The sequence below is a fragment of the Spinacia oleracea genome, chromosome 4 (assembly GCF_020520425.1).
Source record: "Spinacia oleracea cultivar Varoflay chromosome 4, BTI_SOV_V1, whole genome shotgun sequence".
Lineage (NCBI taxonomy): Eukaryota > Viridiplantae > Streptophyta > Magnoliopsida > Caryophyllales > Amaranthaceae > Spinacia > Spinacia oleracea.
The window spans coordinates 143110287-143131716 of NC_079490.1; the positions used below are offsets into that span (position 1 = coordinate 143110287).

At 33.9% G+C, this 21430-nt stretch overlaps 1 protein-coding gene across 2 annotated transcripts; it reads right to left on the reverse strand.

Annotated features, from left to right (window-relative positions):
- Positions 1 to 1279: 1279 nt before the first annotated feature.
- Positions 1280 to 14374, reverse strand: LOC110801907 (FHA domain-containing protein DDL-like). 2 transcript variants are annotated; one of them, XM_022007315.2, is made up of 11 exons: positions 14158 to 14373; positions 13064 to 13711; positions 12133 to 12161; positions 11799 to 11865; positions 11478 to 11535; positions 5826 to 5918; positions 2506 to 2620; positions 2375 to 2422; positions 1994 to 2039; positions 1842 to 1912; positions 1280 to 1703 (listed from the first exon to the last, which is right to left on the reverse strand). In XM_022007315.2, the coding sequence occupies exons 2-11, from the start codon at positions 13709 to 13711 to the stop codon at positions 1664 to 1666; spliced, it is 1215 nt and encodes a 404-aa protein (XP_021863007.1). In that variant the 5' UTR covers positions 14158 to 14373; the 3' UTR covers positions 1280 to 1663. The 2 variants fall into 2 exon arrangements, 1 of the variants encoding a protein (XP_021863007.1); XR_008919095.1 differs by lacking the exons at positions 1280 to 1703; positions 1842 to 1912 and having other exon boundaries at positions 2506 to 2652; positions 14158 to 14374.
- Positions 14375 to 21430: the final 7056 nt, after the last annotated feature.

Consider the following 21430-nt stretch of genomic DNA (forward strand, 5'->3'; position numbering starts at 1 on the left):
AGCAGTGAACTATATCCTGAAGGGACAAGAGTTGGGATGTTAACTATTTGATTGTCACTCAGTGCAGGGACCTAATTCACAGACTTGAGGGACTAAAGCTAGAGTTTGAAGGCAGAGCAGGCAACAAAGTAGCGGATAATGTGGCAAAACATGTTAGAAATACGGAATGTGTAACATGCTAAAACCCTGGCTCTCCCTTCTCTCTAAAACAACTCAAAATTCATCCCTTGCTCGGTTGCTCATCGATGGACTGAGCACCTCTCATGTCAGGTCGCCGACGAGCACCTCTTAGTTTATGGCGATCCTTCTACAAGAAGTGTGTTTGGTCGTCAGAGATTCATATTGAGTTTTCCATCGGAGAAGTTACACTCATATTTGTCGCTGTGAAGACTTTGACGATCTAAACCCAAGACCTACTCCTAACGTTGTCGTTTAGTAATACGGGGTTCATTTCACTCACTGGTAAATGGTCAGAGCTTCAGTTCTGGGGGATTTCTTTGAGTCTCAACTAGTAGGACGTGTTAGATTTCGGATTAGAGGAGTGATACTCCCTCTGTATTTTTTTTAGAGTTACAATTACTACTTCCGATCGTGAATTTTTAATGAGTTATAATTCCATTTTTTGTAATTCTTACACCCATTCTCCAATTCTTTTTTATTTTCTACTTTTCTATTGACGCACTTAAATCATAAATAATTCCATTTTTAGTTACTTTCACAACCCATTTGCTTTTCTCTATTTCTTTATTAACAATCACCTCAATTACATCATTATTATATCAAAATTCAACTAACCTTCTCACATGATGGTTATCATCATGTCACTTTTATTTTATTTGGCATTGGTTAAATTTGAATAAGTAAGAAATAGTTTAGAACAAACCATTAATGTGGTCCATAGAGGCCCTTACAAACCAACCAAAAAAAGTACTATTAAAACGAGTTTTGCAGATTACTGCCTTTGTCTCTAAAATATTCACTCAAATTACATCTTTCAATTAATTAAGAAAGAAGATAAAAGAAAAGAAAATAAGTCGGTAGTCTTGTCTTTTTGCTAAATTACATAATACGAAGTAATAATATGAGAGGAGACATGTGAAGACCATACAATATAAATAGTATGGGGTAAACTCAAAGGGCCGGACCAAAAAGGATTTAAGTACTAAAAAGTGTTAAAATGTAGAAGCATTTTTTAACTAACATAGTCTAACCAACTAAAAGTACCAAATGCACAAAATAGCCATTTAGGTAGGTAAATTCTAGGAAATTTTCTTAATGATTGTAATAATGAAAGATCTATTCTTAGATTGAACGGTGTAATTATCACATTTCATGGAATTCAATATCACATTTCATGGAATTCAATCATAAGAAGAAATACAGTAGTACAAACAGCTACTTCAATCATTGAAATGTAATAGCAGGCTAGAATTTACAGGACTTGTAACCACCACACGAAAATACAGAAACAGGACTAACCCCCTCGCATACAATAGACTAAGGTAATAAGTTAACTTCGAGATCGTCCAAGTTTAAGAGATCAGCAACATGAGCAAACCTTCAACTTGCAACACATTCGCAGGAAGAAGATCCTGCAAGCAAGAATCCTTGTGCATATTCTCGAGCCATCAACAACAACTATGAGTCTGGTAGCTGAGGTCGATTAGGTATTGGAGTTTTCATGCAGCAGCACATATTCTCGACTGTAAAAACCCATGTATTAGGTCATGAAACAAACATTTCCAGGAAAAAATATTTAAAGATACAGAATTAAATTATGTAGGGGGACTATTGCTGGGAATGGGCCGAATGGCTGCTTCAGAAACCAAACAACAACTTACCTGCTATTACCAAATTTTATTGTATCCTTCTCCAAGAGCTCATAATAACGTTGTGGTTCAATAGGATTGTCCTGTAGATGTGGCAGAGGGGGTCAATCCATCTAGCAATATCATGTCAATTCATTACCACAAGATATAGGGAGATTGCTTACATTAATGAAGGTCTTATTCGTGCTTCCAAGGTCCATCAAGTATGGCCTGTAAAATAACAAGGAAAAGACCAAACCCAAATTCATCTACTGATAATGTTCCAAAAATAAGACCGGATTCATTGTTTAGATTTTCAATAACATGCTTTATGTTCATTTAGTTACAATAATTCTTTGGTTCAAAGTTTTAAACGTTCAACCCTCTAACATTTCATCAAGCTTTCTGTAGACATTTCTCATCAAATTAATGCAGAAGTTAAGCAAAAGAAATTACGCAAAAGATGAGGAACAAACTAAAAGGTGGGGAAATTACAAAGTTTTCTGCCAAGTAGTGAAAAGTGACTACTTTTTTAAAGACAATGGCCAATGAGATATTTTCTTTACCTTACTGCCTTTGACATCATGCCATCTGGTTGCTCTTTTTCAACTTGCCTGCCCAAAAGTACAATTCGTCATAGAAGATTACTGAATGATAGCTAGAGGGTGAAAATGCTTGTAAGTTACAGAGTACTAACCTAAATTGAAGAACTGCATGTTGTTTGCTACAAGAAGGATGATCTGTAGGGACATCAGCTACCCTTCTTTCTCTTCCAAAAAGGTAACAACTCTGACGATGCACGTAGAGTGGCTCTGTAGAAAATGAGATGTTATTACATCAGGACCTAGCATCAGAGAAAGCATTTTCTTCCTTGGTTAAAGCAGTCAATAAATATAGGATTATTGCCAGAGCTATATCAGCAAAGAACTGACGGCCCGTTTGGTAGCCGGCCATAAATGATGTCAACGGGAATGAATTTGTATGTAAATTTGTAAGGAAAATCAATATTCATTCCCATGATAATGCTAGTTTACTCAAAATTATGTCTTTTTCTTTATAAATTTTCATTACCACCCATTACCATTTGGGGAGTGGTATTAGGTGGGAATGCAAATATATGAAGAAAAACACCAAGCTTGAGACAAAATTTCATTACCATGGACATCATGATGCTATTTTCTTGCCAAAATTACACTTAGATTTATTCTCATTCCCACCATTTATTACCGGCTACCAAACGGGCTGTGAGCGCAATAAATAAAGCTAACAAGCCTATCATATCCAAATAAAAGTTTGAGCCTTTCTTTTTGTCATCAACATTCAAGTCCCTTATCAGCCGCAAGGCCTGCAATATATATTGATCTTCTTCCACACAGTGTAGCTTAGGTTAAGATTCTCCTTCCACCAAGTCAAACTTTTTATGCTTTCAAGAACCTAACAACTATCTTCACAGACACGGAACTGTGCCATGTCACCCTCAACAAGCAAGTGTACCCCCCTCCCCCCCCCCCCCCCAACACACACACACACTTCTGAACTGGGTTATATTAAAACAACCAGGGAATAGGGGAGGGATGAGAAGTAGGGAAGCCCACTGTCCACCCTAAAAGAAAGTGAAAACTTAAAACAGATGGTTAAAAAGAAGGAAAACGATATATGCAGCCCTCGGAGCTAAAAACGGAAATATTAAGCATATCTAACATTAAGTACACCGATTGACATGTGAATATGTGATTTTGTCATGCGTTCCTAAATGAATACCAATCCAGGTAATGTATTGGCCCTAAAGGGATGCCACATATCATAAGTCATAACCGGAAAAAGAATCTACTATATTACTGAATATGAATCAATCTGACGTTGACATGGCAACATAGTATTAAAGAGAACTCCAGCAGACACATCGCAAAATAAGAATAGATACTACCACTAGCTTTAACTTGACATCCCGGACACAATACCAAGATTCTTTCTATGAGTTTAAGAACATGTTCCCCTGAAAGGCAACAAATATAAGGTAACCCAGCTCCTCATGTGATTAGCTCATAGCAGACACAGTCACACAGCCTACTTTTAGAAAGACATTCTTGTATCTAAAGTCCCAACTCACCACTGTGCAGCTTCAATAAACAGTTGTCCACACAGGACAGCAGATCAAACATACCAAATGGTATCAACTTCCTAGTCCCATAGCAGTTTTAAGACACTGCTAACAGACCCTTCCGCAAAGAGAATATGGAGGAGACCATATCAGCAAGATTCCCTCGGGAAAAAACTTGATTGGACGAAATCATTAGCTAACCTAAATGTGTCAAGTGCTGGCTTGTCCTACCTAAATGGCAACTAAATCACTACCCTAGGTTTTTAAGTAGCCTCAAAGCCAAGATTTCCTATAGATATCCCATCATTTACTACAACATTCTCTTATATCAGAGAGTGAATATACCTCTTTAGACCTTCCTCATTCCAATTCCAAAAAATATTTTATTTTACATGTGTTCTCCGCCCAGATCAAACTTCAACTATAATATACCAGTATTAAATACATGTACAACAAAACAACTTAAAGCTAGACGTGGTTCAAATCATAAAGATTTCATTTCATCTTCTTTTACATTCTGGATTCACAATTTCACATACATACTCATAATTGAAATAAGCAAGACCATCAAAGGCTTTTTTCATTATTTACAGTGCAGCAGATGCATGACTGTACAACTGATCAAATAATACACCATGTCGCTATTCTCCTATTGGGTTGGCGCAAATATTAAGGATAGTTTTAAAAGTTAATACAAATTTGGTAGTGGATGGAGCAAGCAAAGGCGTTATGAATGATAAGAGAGAAAAGGAAAGCACTTGAAATTGTGATATGGACCAGAATAGGCCCAAATAATCAAGTTCAGAGGGCTTTGAAGAGTGAAAGCAACGAGGAAAAAGTTACGTATTCACATGAGAACACTGGGAAGTAAATCAAGCACAAGCATAACTCAACAATCAATAACCAACTCCTTTTCTGAAACTTACACCCTATGGCATTAAATTGCCAGAAACAATATCCCTAGAATAATTCTGGAATATTCTTTAGAATATATTAAACTTTTAACAGTCCTATGCGACGTTTATTGTGGTAAAAAAATATTCTCGTACTTTTATTTTAAAAAGAACTCATGCACTTACGAATCAAACAAAGATAAGAAAACCAAATTGGAGACATGGAGTTGAATACTTCACAGCTCACAATAAACTTATGTTTTAGCTTGATATTTGCGCCTAACTTGTTGACCCCCAAGGTCGCCATGTTAATAGCACGTAATATAGTTATCCTATCGTCAACATACTCGATTGCAACCCCATATGATATCACACATAACTCACGAAATATGCGCAATATTTGATCAGTAAAATAATCCAAATCCAATTATTTAAAAATCCTGGACTCCTGGTAGACCATTCGCCTTCACACCAAATGGAAGTGTGGCTGTTTGGGTACAACCCAAAAAAGGAAGTGTTAACATAATTAAGGGCCTGAGGGAGCAAGTATGATGTTACACGGGACAACTTACAAAGAATTGACTTCATGCCTCTAAAACATCCGGAAGGCGTTGAATCACAAGGCAAATACGGATACGTAATGGTAAATTGGTTTAGAATTGGGATCAGGCTCAGAGCCAAAATTCTTTCCTGAAATTGATTTGGAGATGTACTAACTATTAAGAAAGGGAAACCTCCTTAATAGACAAGGTCTTCATCAGGATTTGTATGTAGCGAAGGTATAACTTTCTAACTCTTTGGGGCTTTGATTTAGTCTGGACTCCTGATTAAACCAAGACCGTGAGGCATCCTTCTAGAAATAAGGCCCTTATATTATAATTATATCAGAGTGCTTAAATGTTTTAAAGTAAACAAAAGAAAGTTTTCCAAGATTGTTTCATTGCAATAAACAAAAAGCACAGTGCAAAACCACATTACCCTTGGACAAAGATAGAATATGATGAAAAGCTCTTTTCAACCTACCATTTAAAACTTCGCCACCCTTGAAAACATACAAGCGCCACCTTACATTAGGTTTCTGAGCGTCAGGAGGTTCGGTGAAAAGTAGAGTAATACCTGCCATAATAAATGGTCGTATTAGAAGAAAAATGAAGGTTAGCAATAGGCGCTCAGCTGCAGGTAAGAAGTGTAAGTAAGCAAATAAATGTCCATGTCCAGCATTGTCCAAATTTGATCTAGAAAGAAACATGATGCTATTCTCTCTAAAATGAACTAATTCTCAGTCATAACAATAAAGGATCCATGTAGGCCTAAACTTTCTCCTTTTTGAGTTGCATCATATCATTTCTTTTTTTATTCATGGTCTCCAAAGCATACCTCTGAAGGCTCTGACCATTGATAACTTTAGTTTTGTATTCGGAAAAAGTATTAAAAGTTCGTGTTTCAAAGATATGACAAAATATACCAAATGATAACATGTTTGTATTGATTTATTGAAAAATACAGTCACAAAGTTTGACCAAAAAAGAGAAATGGTGCAACCAAAAATTGGAAGCATATCTCATCGCATTGTCCTGTACATGTCGACATGCATATTTTCTTCTTTCCAAAGTGCCAATATGTTAAGTTGATAACTGGCTGTTATAGCCCGGATCACGGAACCAGAGGCATTAGATTTCCTCATCATAGGCTGTTAAAATCCTTGATTTAGTTTTTCTCTACATGTCAAGTTTTTCAGTCTTGGTCCAACGCTCCTTATCGTGGCTAATAAGTAATAAGGAGCTCGGTACAATAATAAATCATAATATAAGTGCAAAACCGCAAAACAAGACCTTTCTAGATAAAATTCACAAATTTAATTGTTGAAAATCCCTTTTGTAGTGGATCTAGCCCTGCCCCAATTTCCCAATAGATATGCTTTGTTTGGTTATCAGCAATTTTCCAGATGAATAAGTGAATTCAAACAAACTAGCTTTTTGCTAGAGTAAACAGCCAAAGTGCTTATTGAATTGGAGTGTATGTCTGTAACTAGTTTATGGTGCTAAGTGCTAACACAGTGAATGAATCTGCTAACCCAAATTTAACTGCATAAACAAGTGTTTTTCATTCAGTGAACTGACACTGTTAATGTGCAGTAAAAGGAAGTCAAAGAGATCAATACACAATACCACCATACAGTATAATACAACCCTCTTCGCTTCAATACAAAGGCGCTCATCCACATAAAAAAGAAACTCCATTTCTCTCTGTTCTCTGCTATCTGTATAATCCCCAGACGTTTCTTCCAGCCAGTGTTTATTCATTTAGCTGCTGAATCGTCCTACTGAAATTTAGAGTGGATATTGGGGCACAGACACAGAGGTTCAAATGTACATAACCATAACCTGACTCATGAGTTTACATGTTTGTACAACTTTCCTTTTTAAATTTAAGCATGGATTATTAACCTTTTTGGGTTTTCTTATCTTTGCTGTTTTCCAATAGACTCCTTCTTTTCAGTGGAGTGGATCTGCGCGGTTTTAATTGATATTTCTTCATTAATGTTTATTAAAATCTTGCTCTTGTTGTTCCAACCACTTTTTAATACCATTCAAGTTAATCACCAAAGAATTTATATCCCTATATGTGATATTCATAGTAGCAACGAAAGAAAGGTAGTATTTTGAAGAGCAATACTAAAATATAATAGTAGTAAAATTCACATGAACATATATATATATATATGGGTCACCCTCCAATGAGAAGTTCCTTATAATGAGAAGAATGAGAAGGGATCTTGACCGTATAAATTATTTAATCTAACGACTTAGATTCACGCGTGTTAGACAAAGCGTCAAAAAATAGTTAAACCGTCAAAACTCAAATACGGAGTACAACTCACTGTCACCCTCTTTCACTCTCTCTCTCCTCTTTCTATCTCCCATCTTTCCTTTTTCGTGGGATCAACATTGATAAAAAAAAAACTCTTATTCATCCTCATTTCTTAAGAAAAAGTCATTCAATCCATCAAAGCAAATTAGTAGCACAAAATAAATGTAGAGCTAGACAATAAATTTGTCAAAAAAAAAATTAAAAAAATAGAGAATCTTCAGCAAATGAAAATGGCGGACACTACAAGGAGGGAGATTATATTTTAGAGCTAGTACAAGAGCTTGTAACATCAGTAGATGAAGAAGCATCTCCAATAAAAGACTAGCCAATCGACAACAAAATTCTGAGTAATGTTGAAATACCCACTCCAAAATCTCCTTTTCTGGGTTTTCACAATTAATAAAATTATTGGGGTTTTAAGGACTCAATTTTTTAAAAATTGTATTTGTATATGTAAATCGGATAAAGTGTTGCACCTAACAATCTCTTAATTTGTTAATTCTATTTGTATGTGTGTTAAATTTACTAATTTTATGTTCATAATTTTGGGTGTCGTGAAAATTTTGTTCATGTGGTTATGTTGATTGAAGAAAGAGAGGAGACAGAATTATTTTTGCTCATTTGAAATTAATTGCTCATTTTAAAAAATGATTAATTTTTTTTGCTCATTTGAAATTATTTTGCTCATTTCTTAATTTTTTTGCTCATTTGTAAGAAATGAGCAAATTTGATTTATGTCTTTATCAATGTTAGAAATGAGCTGGTCAATTAATTAAATTGGGGATTGTTTTTGGAATTGATAGGTGGTATGTATGAGGAGAGAGGAGGAGGTAGGAGGAAGAAGAAGAAATTAGAAAAATATTCACGTTTCTGTAAATGAGCACAAAAATCTGCTCATTTTATTCAAATGTTCAAATTATTTTTGCTCATTTGCTATAAATGAGCAAAAAAATTCAAATGAGCAAAAAGATTAAAGGGAGATTTTGTGCAAATGAGTAAAATTTCTATGGGAGACCAGGTCACCTTTTTCTATCCTCCGTCCTCTTTACAAGACATAAAGATACATCACATTTGAATAAAAAATAAAATTGAACTTGTTTATTTCCCAATTATTACTAATACTGTATAAATAAATTCAAAGGGAGGATAACACTTTACGATTTTCCTTATCAAATTTTGTTGCATCTCACAATATAAATTGGTTTAACTTGTACAATGAAATTGAATATGAAATATCTAGTTTGGAGGAGGTGTTAGATCGAAAAACGTATCAATGGAGGTGTTAATTGAAAAATGTATTTGTTGCCATTGATGTATGGAGGAGAGAGAAAGTAATTTTGATGAAGATTAAAAAAAATGGTACTTTGTGATTAACGCCTTCTGTTTGATATGGAAGAAAGAGAGGAAATAGGTGTAATATACGGATCTATTTGTACAACCACGTAATTGAGTTCCAAAATTACCAACTGCACGCGTTTGTTTTTTATCGTTTGATTTAGTTGATCAAAAGGCTATAAACGTTTCTCATTCTTCTCATTTTAAGCTCCCTTCTCATTTGAGTGTAAATCTGTACCGGATCTGGTGAGAAGTGTTCTTATTGTGAGAAGGGTGAGAAGAACTATGAGCCGTTGGATTAAGAAACGTGCGGACAAGATTCGGTACTACAAAATTAACATTTTTTCCACCTCCCGCACTACTTGCTGATGCTCAGTCATTATCTTCTTATTTCCCCCTTTCTCTCATCCTCCGTTCACCCAAGATAAACCTGTAAATTAAAATCACATCATCTCTTTAAATTCCATAACTTTTTAATTGTTTATAGGTTGTGGTCTCTGTTCATCACAATTTTCAATTTGATTGGAAAACTGAAATCAGTATGATCGTGTAATTTAAATCCGAGTGGTGATTCTGTTGTGAGCTCCACTATTTTCTCTCCATTTTCTCTTTCCTCCTCAAGCACTCATCCATGGCTGCCATTTAGAGGAAGTATCTACCCTAGACTATTTATGTATCTGTACTTGCTGTAATGACTTCTTAATGTACCTCTAATGGGAACCCAATGTATCTCAAAAGGAAACTCAATGTATCTCTACTTTCTTTGGGTATGTTGTAGAGGAGAGAGAAAGAAATAACTAACAACAATGGAAGATCATACCTCAACTTAAAACTTTATGTTCAAATTTTTAGTTATAAGAAACTAATGGACCACAATATTGTTCGTTGCTACGAAGCTTCATCTTCAATCGGTTATTTTTTGCGATTTTAGGCGCTATTCCGTGCTCCACAATGCCAATTTGCCATTATAGCATCACGAAGTACACAGGGAAGACGTGGTGGTAGGAGAAAAGGAAAGGAGAGAGAAAATTAATGTTTTTTGGACTAATTGACATTTACATAGCCACGTGGATCATTATATATTGATGTGTTGGTAAGTGGTAACAAATGTTCCTAAATTTACAAACACTTCCGTAAATGACACGGATATATTGTCATCAGTTGGATTTAGTTGATCCAAAGGTTACAAACACTTCTCACGCTTCTCACCTAATATGTACTTCTCACGTGAGCCTAAACCTATATGACAAGGGGAGTTTATTTATTGTTCAGAAGTGCCATTCTTAACTTTTTCATAAACTTTGGTTGAAGAAGCCAAAGTTGACAAATAACCCCCCAACCCCATCTCAAATATATTATATATACACACACACACACACACAAAGCAAAGCAAAGCAAAGCAGAGCAGAACCTTACATTTCCAAGATTTAGTTTACTTAATAGCAGACTAGCAGCTATCTTTTATCTATACAAAACAAAATCCAATATATTAAGACATATTTCTATTATAAAACCAGTTCTTCGGTCCCTTCCCCCAAAAAATAATCATTGTGACATAATATTGGTAAATTAAAAGAAAACTCTTGCTCCACTATTAAAAGTCATAAAACCATATTATTTAAACATGACTAACATGCATCTCACTATTGGACGTTTCTTGGCGAGTTAACATAAAAGCAAGCATCCATATAACCAATCAAGAGTTCAAGACTAGAAGGGAGCTTCAAAGAGGAAGTGTATTCGAAAGGAGAAACGAAAATTTAAGATATATAACTCGAAAAGCTGGTGAAGCCAGGAAAGATAGACACTTGAGATGGAAAACAGGACAGGGAAGAATACCAAAGAGCCGGATTGGAAAATGGAGGCATTTGCCACTACAAACTCATGACAACCAGTCAACCACTCTCACCACAGATTACCAAAACCCATTAGCACCTCCACCCCTGCCTACCCTACCCTACAGAAAAAAAGGAAAAATAAAAGGTGTAATCTATTCTTTTATTTCCCACCCAAATTGATGGGTTAATCTCCTCACCGCCCACAACGTTCTTCCTCGATCTAGAGATAAAATGCTCCCTACAGTCTCCTCAAATCTTAATCTTTGATAAGGATCAAGGACTTACTGTTAGGAAACAGGCATAACAGCATAACCATTATTAAGCTACTTAATAAACTGTCTACAGTCTGAGTGTGATTGGTCTAATACTGAGCCTTAAAAAGTAAATTTTGATGGGAATATCTTCCCCGCGCTCTCTTTCCTTTCTTTTTGTGGCTCTTCTAAATCACTATTGATGTTTATCCTTCAAAACCTATTAATTGATGTTTGTCTATCAGTGTCCAAATAAAATAACTATGACATGGATGGCACTTAGCTATCTACAAGGATAAACGAGTGTAATTAGTTATGACTAACCAAAATCCATAGAAAAAAAGACACTAAATCAAGGGATTAAGATTCGTGAGAATTACCCCTTACTCGATTGGTTTCTGCAGCAAGCTTTCCAGATAGCTCAAATGAAGGTTTTTGCTGCATATGATAGATTAATAACTGAATCAGCAAACTCAAACAAATAATTAAAAATATAAGAAGTATATAGTAGCATAACGATAAAAAATACTCTGTAGTGTTACTGAATCAAGCACCCAAACAGAACTTTAACAGGTAGATATCTAAGCAGAGAAGATAATGCATCCATAGAATAAAGCGTACACACTTCCTTCCTGTCTTTTCTCTCAGAACTTCCCTTCAAGGTTCCATTTCTACTAACATGTCTGATGTCTGAGCTATACCTTTTCCTTTGTTTCCAATGCCTGTTCAGTTGCCTCCATTATGGATAGTGAATCAATGGCATCTTCGCTGCTCAAGCAAGACAAAAGAAAACAGAAAACTGTCAAGGCCCAGCGAAGGAATAAGTGATAAGCTGGCCAATAACAAATATACACCAAGAAATCAAAAAAAAGGGGAAAATTGCAGAGAAACTAACAAACAAATAAATTCAAGGCGAAGTATAAATTGGTACCATCAAACAAAATAAGAACGAAGGAGAATTGACCTAGATCAGAACACGGATTAATAATAACTGGCAAGACTTCAGTATAGAAGTTTTTCCAATGAAATACTCACCGGTGTTCAGCTCCTCTTGATTCTTCATCCTGAAACAAAAGCCAGAAGAATTTCAGATCTACACATCAACTCCCACATATAAATATAATCTAAAAAGTTGATAACATTATCAGGAAAGTGAAAGCTAATAAGGAAAGGATGCAAAAATGACTAAAAATTAATCAGTTTAAAGCCCCCAAAGGACTTAGTCCTTAATAACCCAGAAGAATCTTTACTGTAATATATCTTCAGTTATTCAGGAGAAATTTTATTATCCATTTATCCATAGTAGACTCTCAATAGTCAGGATAAAATGATTACTCAGCCCTTGACAACAATCATAGGAAACCATTAGGGTAACATTAGGCATTGAATTACTTTAGGCAATTTAAGAAGTGGTGGTGTGGAAGAAGGAGGCTTAGGAATACAAAATGACACAATCTCAAACTTTAAAGCTTTGAAATCACAAATGTTCATTTCAATTCTAAATTACATTGGATTTTATCCAAGCCCAAAATTAGAACCCAATTACATTACAATTATACTAGTAGTCACTTCTCATATTGCTAGGACTTAACTACCGTTTACCACTTATTCTAAAGCACTACTCAATAACATGTTGAGAGTGTATCTTCACTCGTCTATTAAGCATAAAGTCATACACATATGATGGAAAGTACATAAAATATAACACTTAATTAAGCAGATAAGTGAGATTATCCATAATTAAGTCATGACTGCCAACTACATATTCCTACAAAACAAATCCCAAGGGAAAATTTTCTCACACCAATTACCAAACGTATACTTCATATATAAGAATATAAGTAGACCAATAGAAGTCGTCATTAGGTTAACAAATACAAGGTCACTGTTATTAATACTCTGTATATTCAGATTGCAGATTAGGCCTTAATCAAAACAAAGTGAGGGATTGGATATCACCAGACACCTCATTGCGAGCTCCAGGTCGAGAGGCCGGTGGAGGTGATCGTGACTGATGCCGACCGTGGCGGCGATGATGATCAGATGGTGACTGAGATCGCCGGTGTCTTGTTCTAGAGGATCCAACATCTGTGCCATCTCTATCTTTGCCTTTTTCTCTATTTCTTTCCCTTTCTTTTTCTCTTTCTCCTTCTCTTTCAGAGTTCCGCTCTCTTCTATCCCTGTCCTTGGGAACTTCCCTTTCAACATCCCTTTCCTTATGATTCCTCTCATGTTTATCACTTCCCTTACCAGCATTTCTCTCATGTTCCCTCTCAGAACTTTTCTCAGCACCCCTTTCAGCCTGAACTTTCCTTAAACGCTTAGTCCTAGGTGACGGAGACCTCAAGACAGGAGAGCTCGATCTGTCTCGTTTAGGTGACTTAACTCGGCCTGAATGCCTCTCCCTCACTGGAGGAGAACCACCCTTGTCCCTGTTAGAACTTTTGTGGCGAACTGGAGATCTTTCTCTACGAGATGGACTCCTATTGCGGGGAGAGCTCACAACAGGCGATCTTCCTCGTCTGCGAGGTTCACCTTGACCCCTCTCCGGGGAGACCGAGCGCCTGGATGAATGGCGGCCTGTCGGAGATTTTCGAGTTGCTAAAGGACTCATCTACACACCATAACAAAATAAAATAAAAATCACCCTCTTATAGGAACATTCAGAATGTCAATTGCCAACATTATAAGTAAATGCTGCATCTTTATTCTTGCTTTTGCTAAAATTAGTGCAAACCATTTGATGAAATGAAGTACATAAAAACTAAAGAAAGTCAGAGAAACACTCGGTATAATCAATAATCAATAGCTAATTCGTTTAATTATGTAATATTAGTATAGATTATAACTAAGATAATGCATATGGCTTAGAAATTTTCAACAACAGAATCACTTAATTCAAAATTAACCCTATATACAAGAATCAAATACAAAGAATAATGAATTCTCCTTCGATTTATGAAAAATACAATGTGAATATGAAATGTTTGCAAATTGAATGAAGTAAATAATTGGACGAAATCATCTAAAGGGTAAGTGAGGAAGTAAAGGGGAAAGTACCGGTGAAAAAGGAGTGCCTTAAACTGAAGCAGCAAAAGGTTGAAGGTTTGGACGCACGGCGGCAATTTAGCAGGCGAAGCACGGCCGAGAAAGGGAGATGAATCCGCGGGAGGTGAGGAGAGGAGAGGAGAGGAGGGTTCCAACTTCCGAGTGATGAGGCCTACACGGCTACACTCCCTGAGTCCTGGACTCCTGTTCCTTGGGTACGAAATGGGGATAAGGATAGGGAATTAATAACGAGCAATTTATCAATTTTATGGTTTTTTTTAATAGAATTAGTATAGTATTTGTGTAATCGTTCGACTTATAAAATTCAAACTAGATTTTGGGTTCGGGGATGCCCTGAAGGCAGAGTCATTACTTGAATAATTGTAAGTATGACTATTTTTCTGTAAGAAAAATAAAAACATATCATAATTATCTCTTATTTTTATTAAAATCATCTTTCTTTCTTTACTATCACTTTATTATATATTGTTTGCAAAATATAACACGTAAATTTGAATAGCCAAGTGGATAAGTCATTAGTGGTTCCAATCACCAAGTCATGGGTTCAAATCTTGTATTTGTAATTTTTGAATAATATTGGATGACACGTAATGACATGTGTCAAATTGAAAGAGGAGGGCGCCACGTGGCATTGTATACTAGTTTACGCTTTAATATTTACAACTTGTCATACCACAAAACTTCACTTCATAAATGTACATTACTATGCACATTACGAACCTAATCATTATAGTCGTTCAGTATAGCATGGGGTATAATATAACTATTTGCATTATCATATTTGTAGAACTCTTTTTTTTTTACGGATATTTGTAGAACTCAAAAAGATGTGATGGCGTTAAGTTTTACTCCGTAATTATTATTTAGTAATAAACTTAGTTTGTGTTTGACATCTTATTTGACAAATTGATTTTTTAAAATTATAGAATTGATCAAAGTAAAAACCTAAAAAGTCATTGAGGATCATGTTTTAATTAATATGCAAATTGTTACACGCATGGTTTATAATTCTAAATTTGAACAAAACCTAAAATATACGGAGTACTCCATACTTAATTTATCGTCCGAGAGGGATCACCAATATGTTCGCTCCTGACCCGCACTACTACTTGTGTTTTTTAACTTATGTGGAATAAATACAAATATATTTGATAAGCAAATACTCCATCGGGTTTTTGTTACATGTTTCCATTTTCATCCAATTCTTTTAGTTGGTTACACTTCTACTTTATTTTTATTGAGGTCGGTATCATGTACCTTACCCCTTAAAATCTCAAACCCCACTTACAACACTCTTTAGGTCCACCCGCCTAACTCATACCCGCCACCTGCTTCTCCACCCACCTTATTAGCTAGACTTACCATATAGTCCAGATTAATACATACCTTACTTTTTGAACTTTTTTAAAAAAAAGTTCAAAAAGATTAATTAAGCGTACATAGTGAGTCTTCTTGGCTCTTGATCACCCTTCAATATGTTCCTACTCTTAAATGCTAGAGATTTTTCCTGGTACTAATTAAATTTTATACTCCCTCCATTCTTAAATATTAGTCCCCTTTTGACTTTTTCATCCGTTTCAACTCAATATTTAAACATAAACATCTCCAAATATGTATGTTAAAAAAATGAAATTTTAATTTTTTTTTTGGCAAATAAAATATATTTATTTATTTCCAAAAATAAGGGATTACAACAGATCAACTGTTCACCTAGGCCACAGCCAACACAGCCAAACAGGCTTACTACAAAAACAGCAAGCCTACAACTACAGCAATTGATCACTCATCTCATCAGTACATCTACAGGCAGCATTAAACAAAATCCTATTAACAACAGTAGTAGCAGGATCAGCTTTGTTGGTGAAGATCCTCAGATTCCTTTGAAGCCAAATCTGATACATTGTCTCAGTAAAAACTAGGCTAAACACTTTGCTCTTGGGCTTTCCCTTCCCGCATTTCTTTGTTGCTCTAGTTATCTCCTCGGTAAAGGACAGTCTTGTCTCTCCTTGCCCCACTTTTTGAATCACAGCATCCCAAACAGAACTGGCATAGTCACAGCTGAAAAATAGGTGAGCAACAGTTTCATTTGCCTGATTACACAGGCTACAAGTACCATCAATATCTATATGCCAACTGAGCAACCTATCCTTGGTGGGTAGCCTACTTTGAATGGCTAACCACATAACAAACACACTCTTTGGACTAGCAGGGTTATTGCAAACTAGTCTTTTCCATTCCACTTTCTGACTTTCACCTTTCAAGCTCTTGTACATATTCCTGATGCTATATTTTCCATTGAACACATACTGAGCAGAACCAGTAGCAACTAGATCCTCCCTTCCACTCCAAATCTTCCTCAATGACCAGGTGAGGCCAGAAGGTACCTCCATGGTCCAAAAGTTCCTGTTCTTCACATAATACATATGAACCCATTTTATCCACAGTCTATCCTGTTTCATGGATAATGCCCAGCAATGTTTCAGAACAGCTGCTTTGTTCCAGATTGTAAGATCTTTAAGGTGCCAGCCCCCACAACTTTTAGGCAAGCATAGATTTTCCCAGGCAACAGGAGCTTTTTTACTACCTATATCACCTCCAGTCCATAAGAAGGTTCTGCATATACTGTGGATTTCCTTCATAACCTTCTTTGGCATAACAAATATTTGACACCAACAGAGTTGCATGCCAGTAAGAACAGCTCTAACAAGTTGTAATCTACCTGCATAAGAGAGAAGTTTTGCTGACCATGTTCTGACCCTTGTAACTGTTTTATCAATCAAGGGTTTGCAATCACTGTATTTCAGCTTCCTAGTAGTGAGAGGCACTCCTAGATATTTAAAGGGAAATTACCCTTGCACCATACCCAGTGAGTCCCTAATGTTTTGTTCCTCCAAACCTGTAACTCCAGCAATATAAACACTACTTTTATCAAGATTAGCAGCAAGCCCAGAAGCATAAGAAAATTTTGAGAAAGCTTCAAAAACAGTTTGCACTGAATGATGATCAGCTCTGGAGAACAGGAGCAGATCATCTGCAAACATCATATGGCTGATGTTCGAAATTTTGATATTGTTAAACTACACACTAAGATGAACAAAACAAGATCACACAAGAATATATTTTGAATTACGTATTGAAAGAAAATTAGAAGATTCTCTTCAATTGTGAATAGTGTCAAGATTCCAAAAGGGACTAATATTCGAGAACGGAGGGAGTAATATAATTATTTTAAATTAAAAAGCTACATTATTGTTAGATTGTTTGCATTACATGACTATGTTAAAATATTAAGTGTTCAATCTTGCACAAAAAAAATTATTCCTTCAAATGAACAACAATTTTTATCGTAGTACTTAATAATCCGTATTATTTAATCCTAGATAACATTGTTATTATTATTTAGAGTATACACTCATTTTCTTCTCACTTTCCGTTTAAACCCATTCTTTAAAAGTTTGTGTAATTAATATAAATAGAAATTTGTGAGAGCTTAATTTTTGTTTATAGAAATTTTGAATTATTAGTTGTAATTAGTCTAATTGTGAGTAATTGATTGTAGTATAACCAATTGCGTAAAATAAAATTCATTAATTTAAAATAACGGTAATGATGATGTTTTAGAGCTTGATTTTTTGGTTATTGCACCCAATATTTGCATGGGTATATTATAATGACAAACCGTTTAGTTATTGAAAAATTAAGCTCTGATGATCTATTCTAATAAAATTATAGTTTTTTTGTTAATAGAGTATTAAGAGCCTTAATTATGCACATACCTTGTAATATTTGAATTTTTACCTATAATTTCTTTATTTAATTTATACGTAAATATTTTTTGGATGGAGGAATAATATTTTCAGTGCATTATATGAGTTTATTCAATCTAAACATATTTAAAAAAATCAGTATACTTACTTTAGGAAATGATTGAGTCATAATATTATGCTATTATAAATTGACTAAAGTATATATTATTATTCTGCTTAATTATGCAAGGAGAAAAGAGCGGAAAATTTATAACTACAGAGTGATACATGTAATCTTATGTTCTACTGTTTTAAATTTAATTTATAAAATTGTAAAATTATAATTGTATGGTCAATTTTAGGATCACTTTATGATAATATATAATTGGTACAATTAATAATTATAAGGATTATAATTATTAATCCTAACACGAATTGTATGGTCAGCTCTTAGATTTGCTAATTTTACTTTTTGATAATACTCTTAGATTTTCTAATCAAGTGTGCTTGAGTATAATTTAAGCTCTTATATTATTAAATTTACGGTTTTAGATTGTCAATCGTAGTATCGTAAGAATGCTAGTAGGTGCCTTGCAGTGATATATTCCCTTTGTTCCATAATGTTCCTCGTGTTTAATATTCAAATGGTCAAAGTTTAAAAACTTTGACAGTAATTAATAGTATGATTAAGAGTATAAATGTGAACTTGTGAGATATCATTGAATTAGTTTCAATATGAACTTTCTAAATATCATTTTTTTTATAATTTTTACTATTACGGAATTAAAATTATTAACGGTCAATGTAGTGCATTGGAGACCGCACATAATGGAAAAGTGAGGAACATTATGGAACGGAGGGAGTAGTAAATATCTTAGATATGGAGTATTTAAATTTATTAACCATGTAATTACTAAGGGTCATATATGATATATGTGTTGCACAATTAACAAATTATAAGTAACCATATTTTTTATAGTGTCATCAAAAAAGTAAGTTTACTTACCTTTTACTCCCTCCATTCCTTTCTGATGTTGCTATTTGGAGTTTGGGGTGAAAAATAAGAAAATGGAATCTTGTAAAGATTGTGTGTTGGGTGTAAGATAAAGTAATAAAGAAATAAAGGAGATAGAAGATATTTTTATTAAAGTAATAAACAATCATAAAAGTGGGGCAGGGTGGGTGAATGGGGAAATGTGAATGAATTAAATAAGATATGGTGGGGAAATTTATGGTAAAAAGTCATGTCTAAAAATAGAAACAGAAAGATCAAATAGGAACGACATTTATAAAAACAGGAACATCAGAAAGGAATGGAGGGAGTACTCTTTTATAAGTAACCATATTATGCGTAATATATTTTTCATAATGCCTCGTAAAATCTTCTATTATCACCAAAAAAAATAAAATCTTGCTCTACGTTTACTCCATCGTCATCTGTTAATTCCATATTAGTTCCTTTTATTTAGGAAAATTATAATCAATAAAAAAATTTATTTTACATATTCAGTTTATTTATTTAAGGGAAGTAAAATGAGCGAGAATATATATAATGTGAGAACGACACGTGTCAGATTTTCTTTTACGACCTCTCTTTAGTATAGTTACTAGATTAGACCCCGTGCATGCACATATATTTTAAAATTATATGATCAATAACATAATGTAATATATTAGATTGAAATATTTCTCTCTAAAAAATCACTTCATAATTAATAAATTTTGAACGTACTCATTTAACCATGATACAAAGTATGCAATTTCTATCCTACTACATATTACATATTTTATATGCTTAATACCTAATTTGACGAAAATATTCGATATACTCATATGTTGATTTGATCAAAATATTGAATAAATATATTTTTCATTATTAATACGAAGGATTCTTACTAAAATACTACCAACAAACCTTTTTAGAAAATTATTATTATGTGGCATATAATATATTATTTCCATAAATTATAATCAAATAAAATTTTCCACATATAAACCGTTAATAAATAAGGATAGATAATAAACAAAATAATAAAATAGAGATTTTTTAGGAACTTTTTTTTTTTGGCATGAAAATTTTACAAGAAGTGACAAGTGTCATTACTGGTGTCTGTTTTAGTATAATGTAATAGATAGATAGATAGATGTTTTTGAGGTTTTGCGAAAAGCACCAAATTTTTCCATATTTTCAAAATATAATAAATTCATTTACACTAATATAAACTTGGTCCCCGCTAACTTAAAGTGGACCAGGGCAATGGAGTAATTTGGTTGGGCAACATGCATGTGTAACTGTCACGTGACAGTTATTTCATGATTTTAAATAGTAACTATATGCGTATTACAGTAACTATGTGTTTTAAAGAGTTACTATATGTTTTGTAGAGTTTCTATGCGATTTGTGTCTAGTCTACTTTATATACATTTTAATTTTTTTTATTTTTCAAATTTTCAGATCTGCATTCTGTTCATTTCTCTCCCATTTATGTCTCTTTATTTCCTCTCTATTCTTTTCAGATTTTTGTCCAAATTTCTAGGATTTGTTCAATTTTGTTCGATTTTCTTTGTAATTATCTTATAATTCTCATAATTGGATCTATTAGATGAGGAAAAAGGGAGGAAGTAGTAGACAAAGAAGGAGGTTCGTCGTTACCGAAACTGAATCGAAATATATGTGCTCGTCTACAAATCATCGCAAGAAATTTGAGAGATCACATCTCGGTTCGTTGTTTTTAAAAGTATTTTAAGTCTATTTTTATTTAAAACTGAAAATATTTATTGTTTAGAAGAAATTAACGTTTGTGTTTTGCCGAAGTATCGTTTCTCAATTTGCGAATTTTTTTTAAATAGTAATTGTATGAGTTATACAGTAACTTTATGGTTTAAAGAGGTACTATGTGATTTTTAGAGTTTCTATGCGATTTAAACTATAACCATTTGCTTATTGTATGTTATAATGATTTATCGACTATATTTGACTATAAATTTCATGATTATGTGACTGTAATCCAAAAGGTTTGTGCTCTTCTACAAATCGATGCAAGAATTCGAAAAAAGTATTGGACCTATAAATTATCCAGTTGTTAAATTACTATATGTTTGAAATAGTTATTATGTTAGTTTATTATGTTATGTGCATGTTTTTTATGGTATTCTACATAATTAGTGATAAAGTTACTATATTATGGATAGAGTTACTATATTATCACACCAACTATGTCTGCAACTCTGTGACTAAATAACCATCAACAATATTTATAGGTAATATATCTTGTATAATAGTAATTATATGTTTGGTATACTTATTTTATATATTATAATGTTCTTTTTATGTACAATCATCATATTATAATAAGTATTTGTTTGAAAGAAAATAAAAAGATGAAAATGGAAGATAACAGTAGCCTAAGGTTCAAAGGTGATATATCAGGAACCAAACAGGGAAGCTGAAGCAAAAGAAAGAAAATGTTATATCATAAACACTTTAGTCAAATTTCCCTTTAGTTATTCCAAAACGA

What these genes read in the sequence shown, in the direction of transcription:
- LOC110801907 (XM_022007315.2), bottom strand. Translation starts at nt 13,711, where the DNA reads ATGAGTCCTTTAGCAACTCGAAAATCTCCGACAGGCCGCCATTCATCC. An exon ending in AGAAACCAATCGAGTAAGGG is followed by an intron (nt 5,919 to 11,477) that starts GTAATTCTCACG and finishes TTATTATGGCAG; the next exon opens with GTATTACTCTACTTTTCACC. An exon ending in CATGCAGTTCTTCAATTTAG is followed by an intron (nt 2,423 to 2,505) that starts GTTAGTACTCTG and finishes ACTTTTGGGCAG; the next exon opens with GCAAGTTGAAAAAGAGCAAC.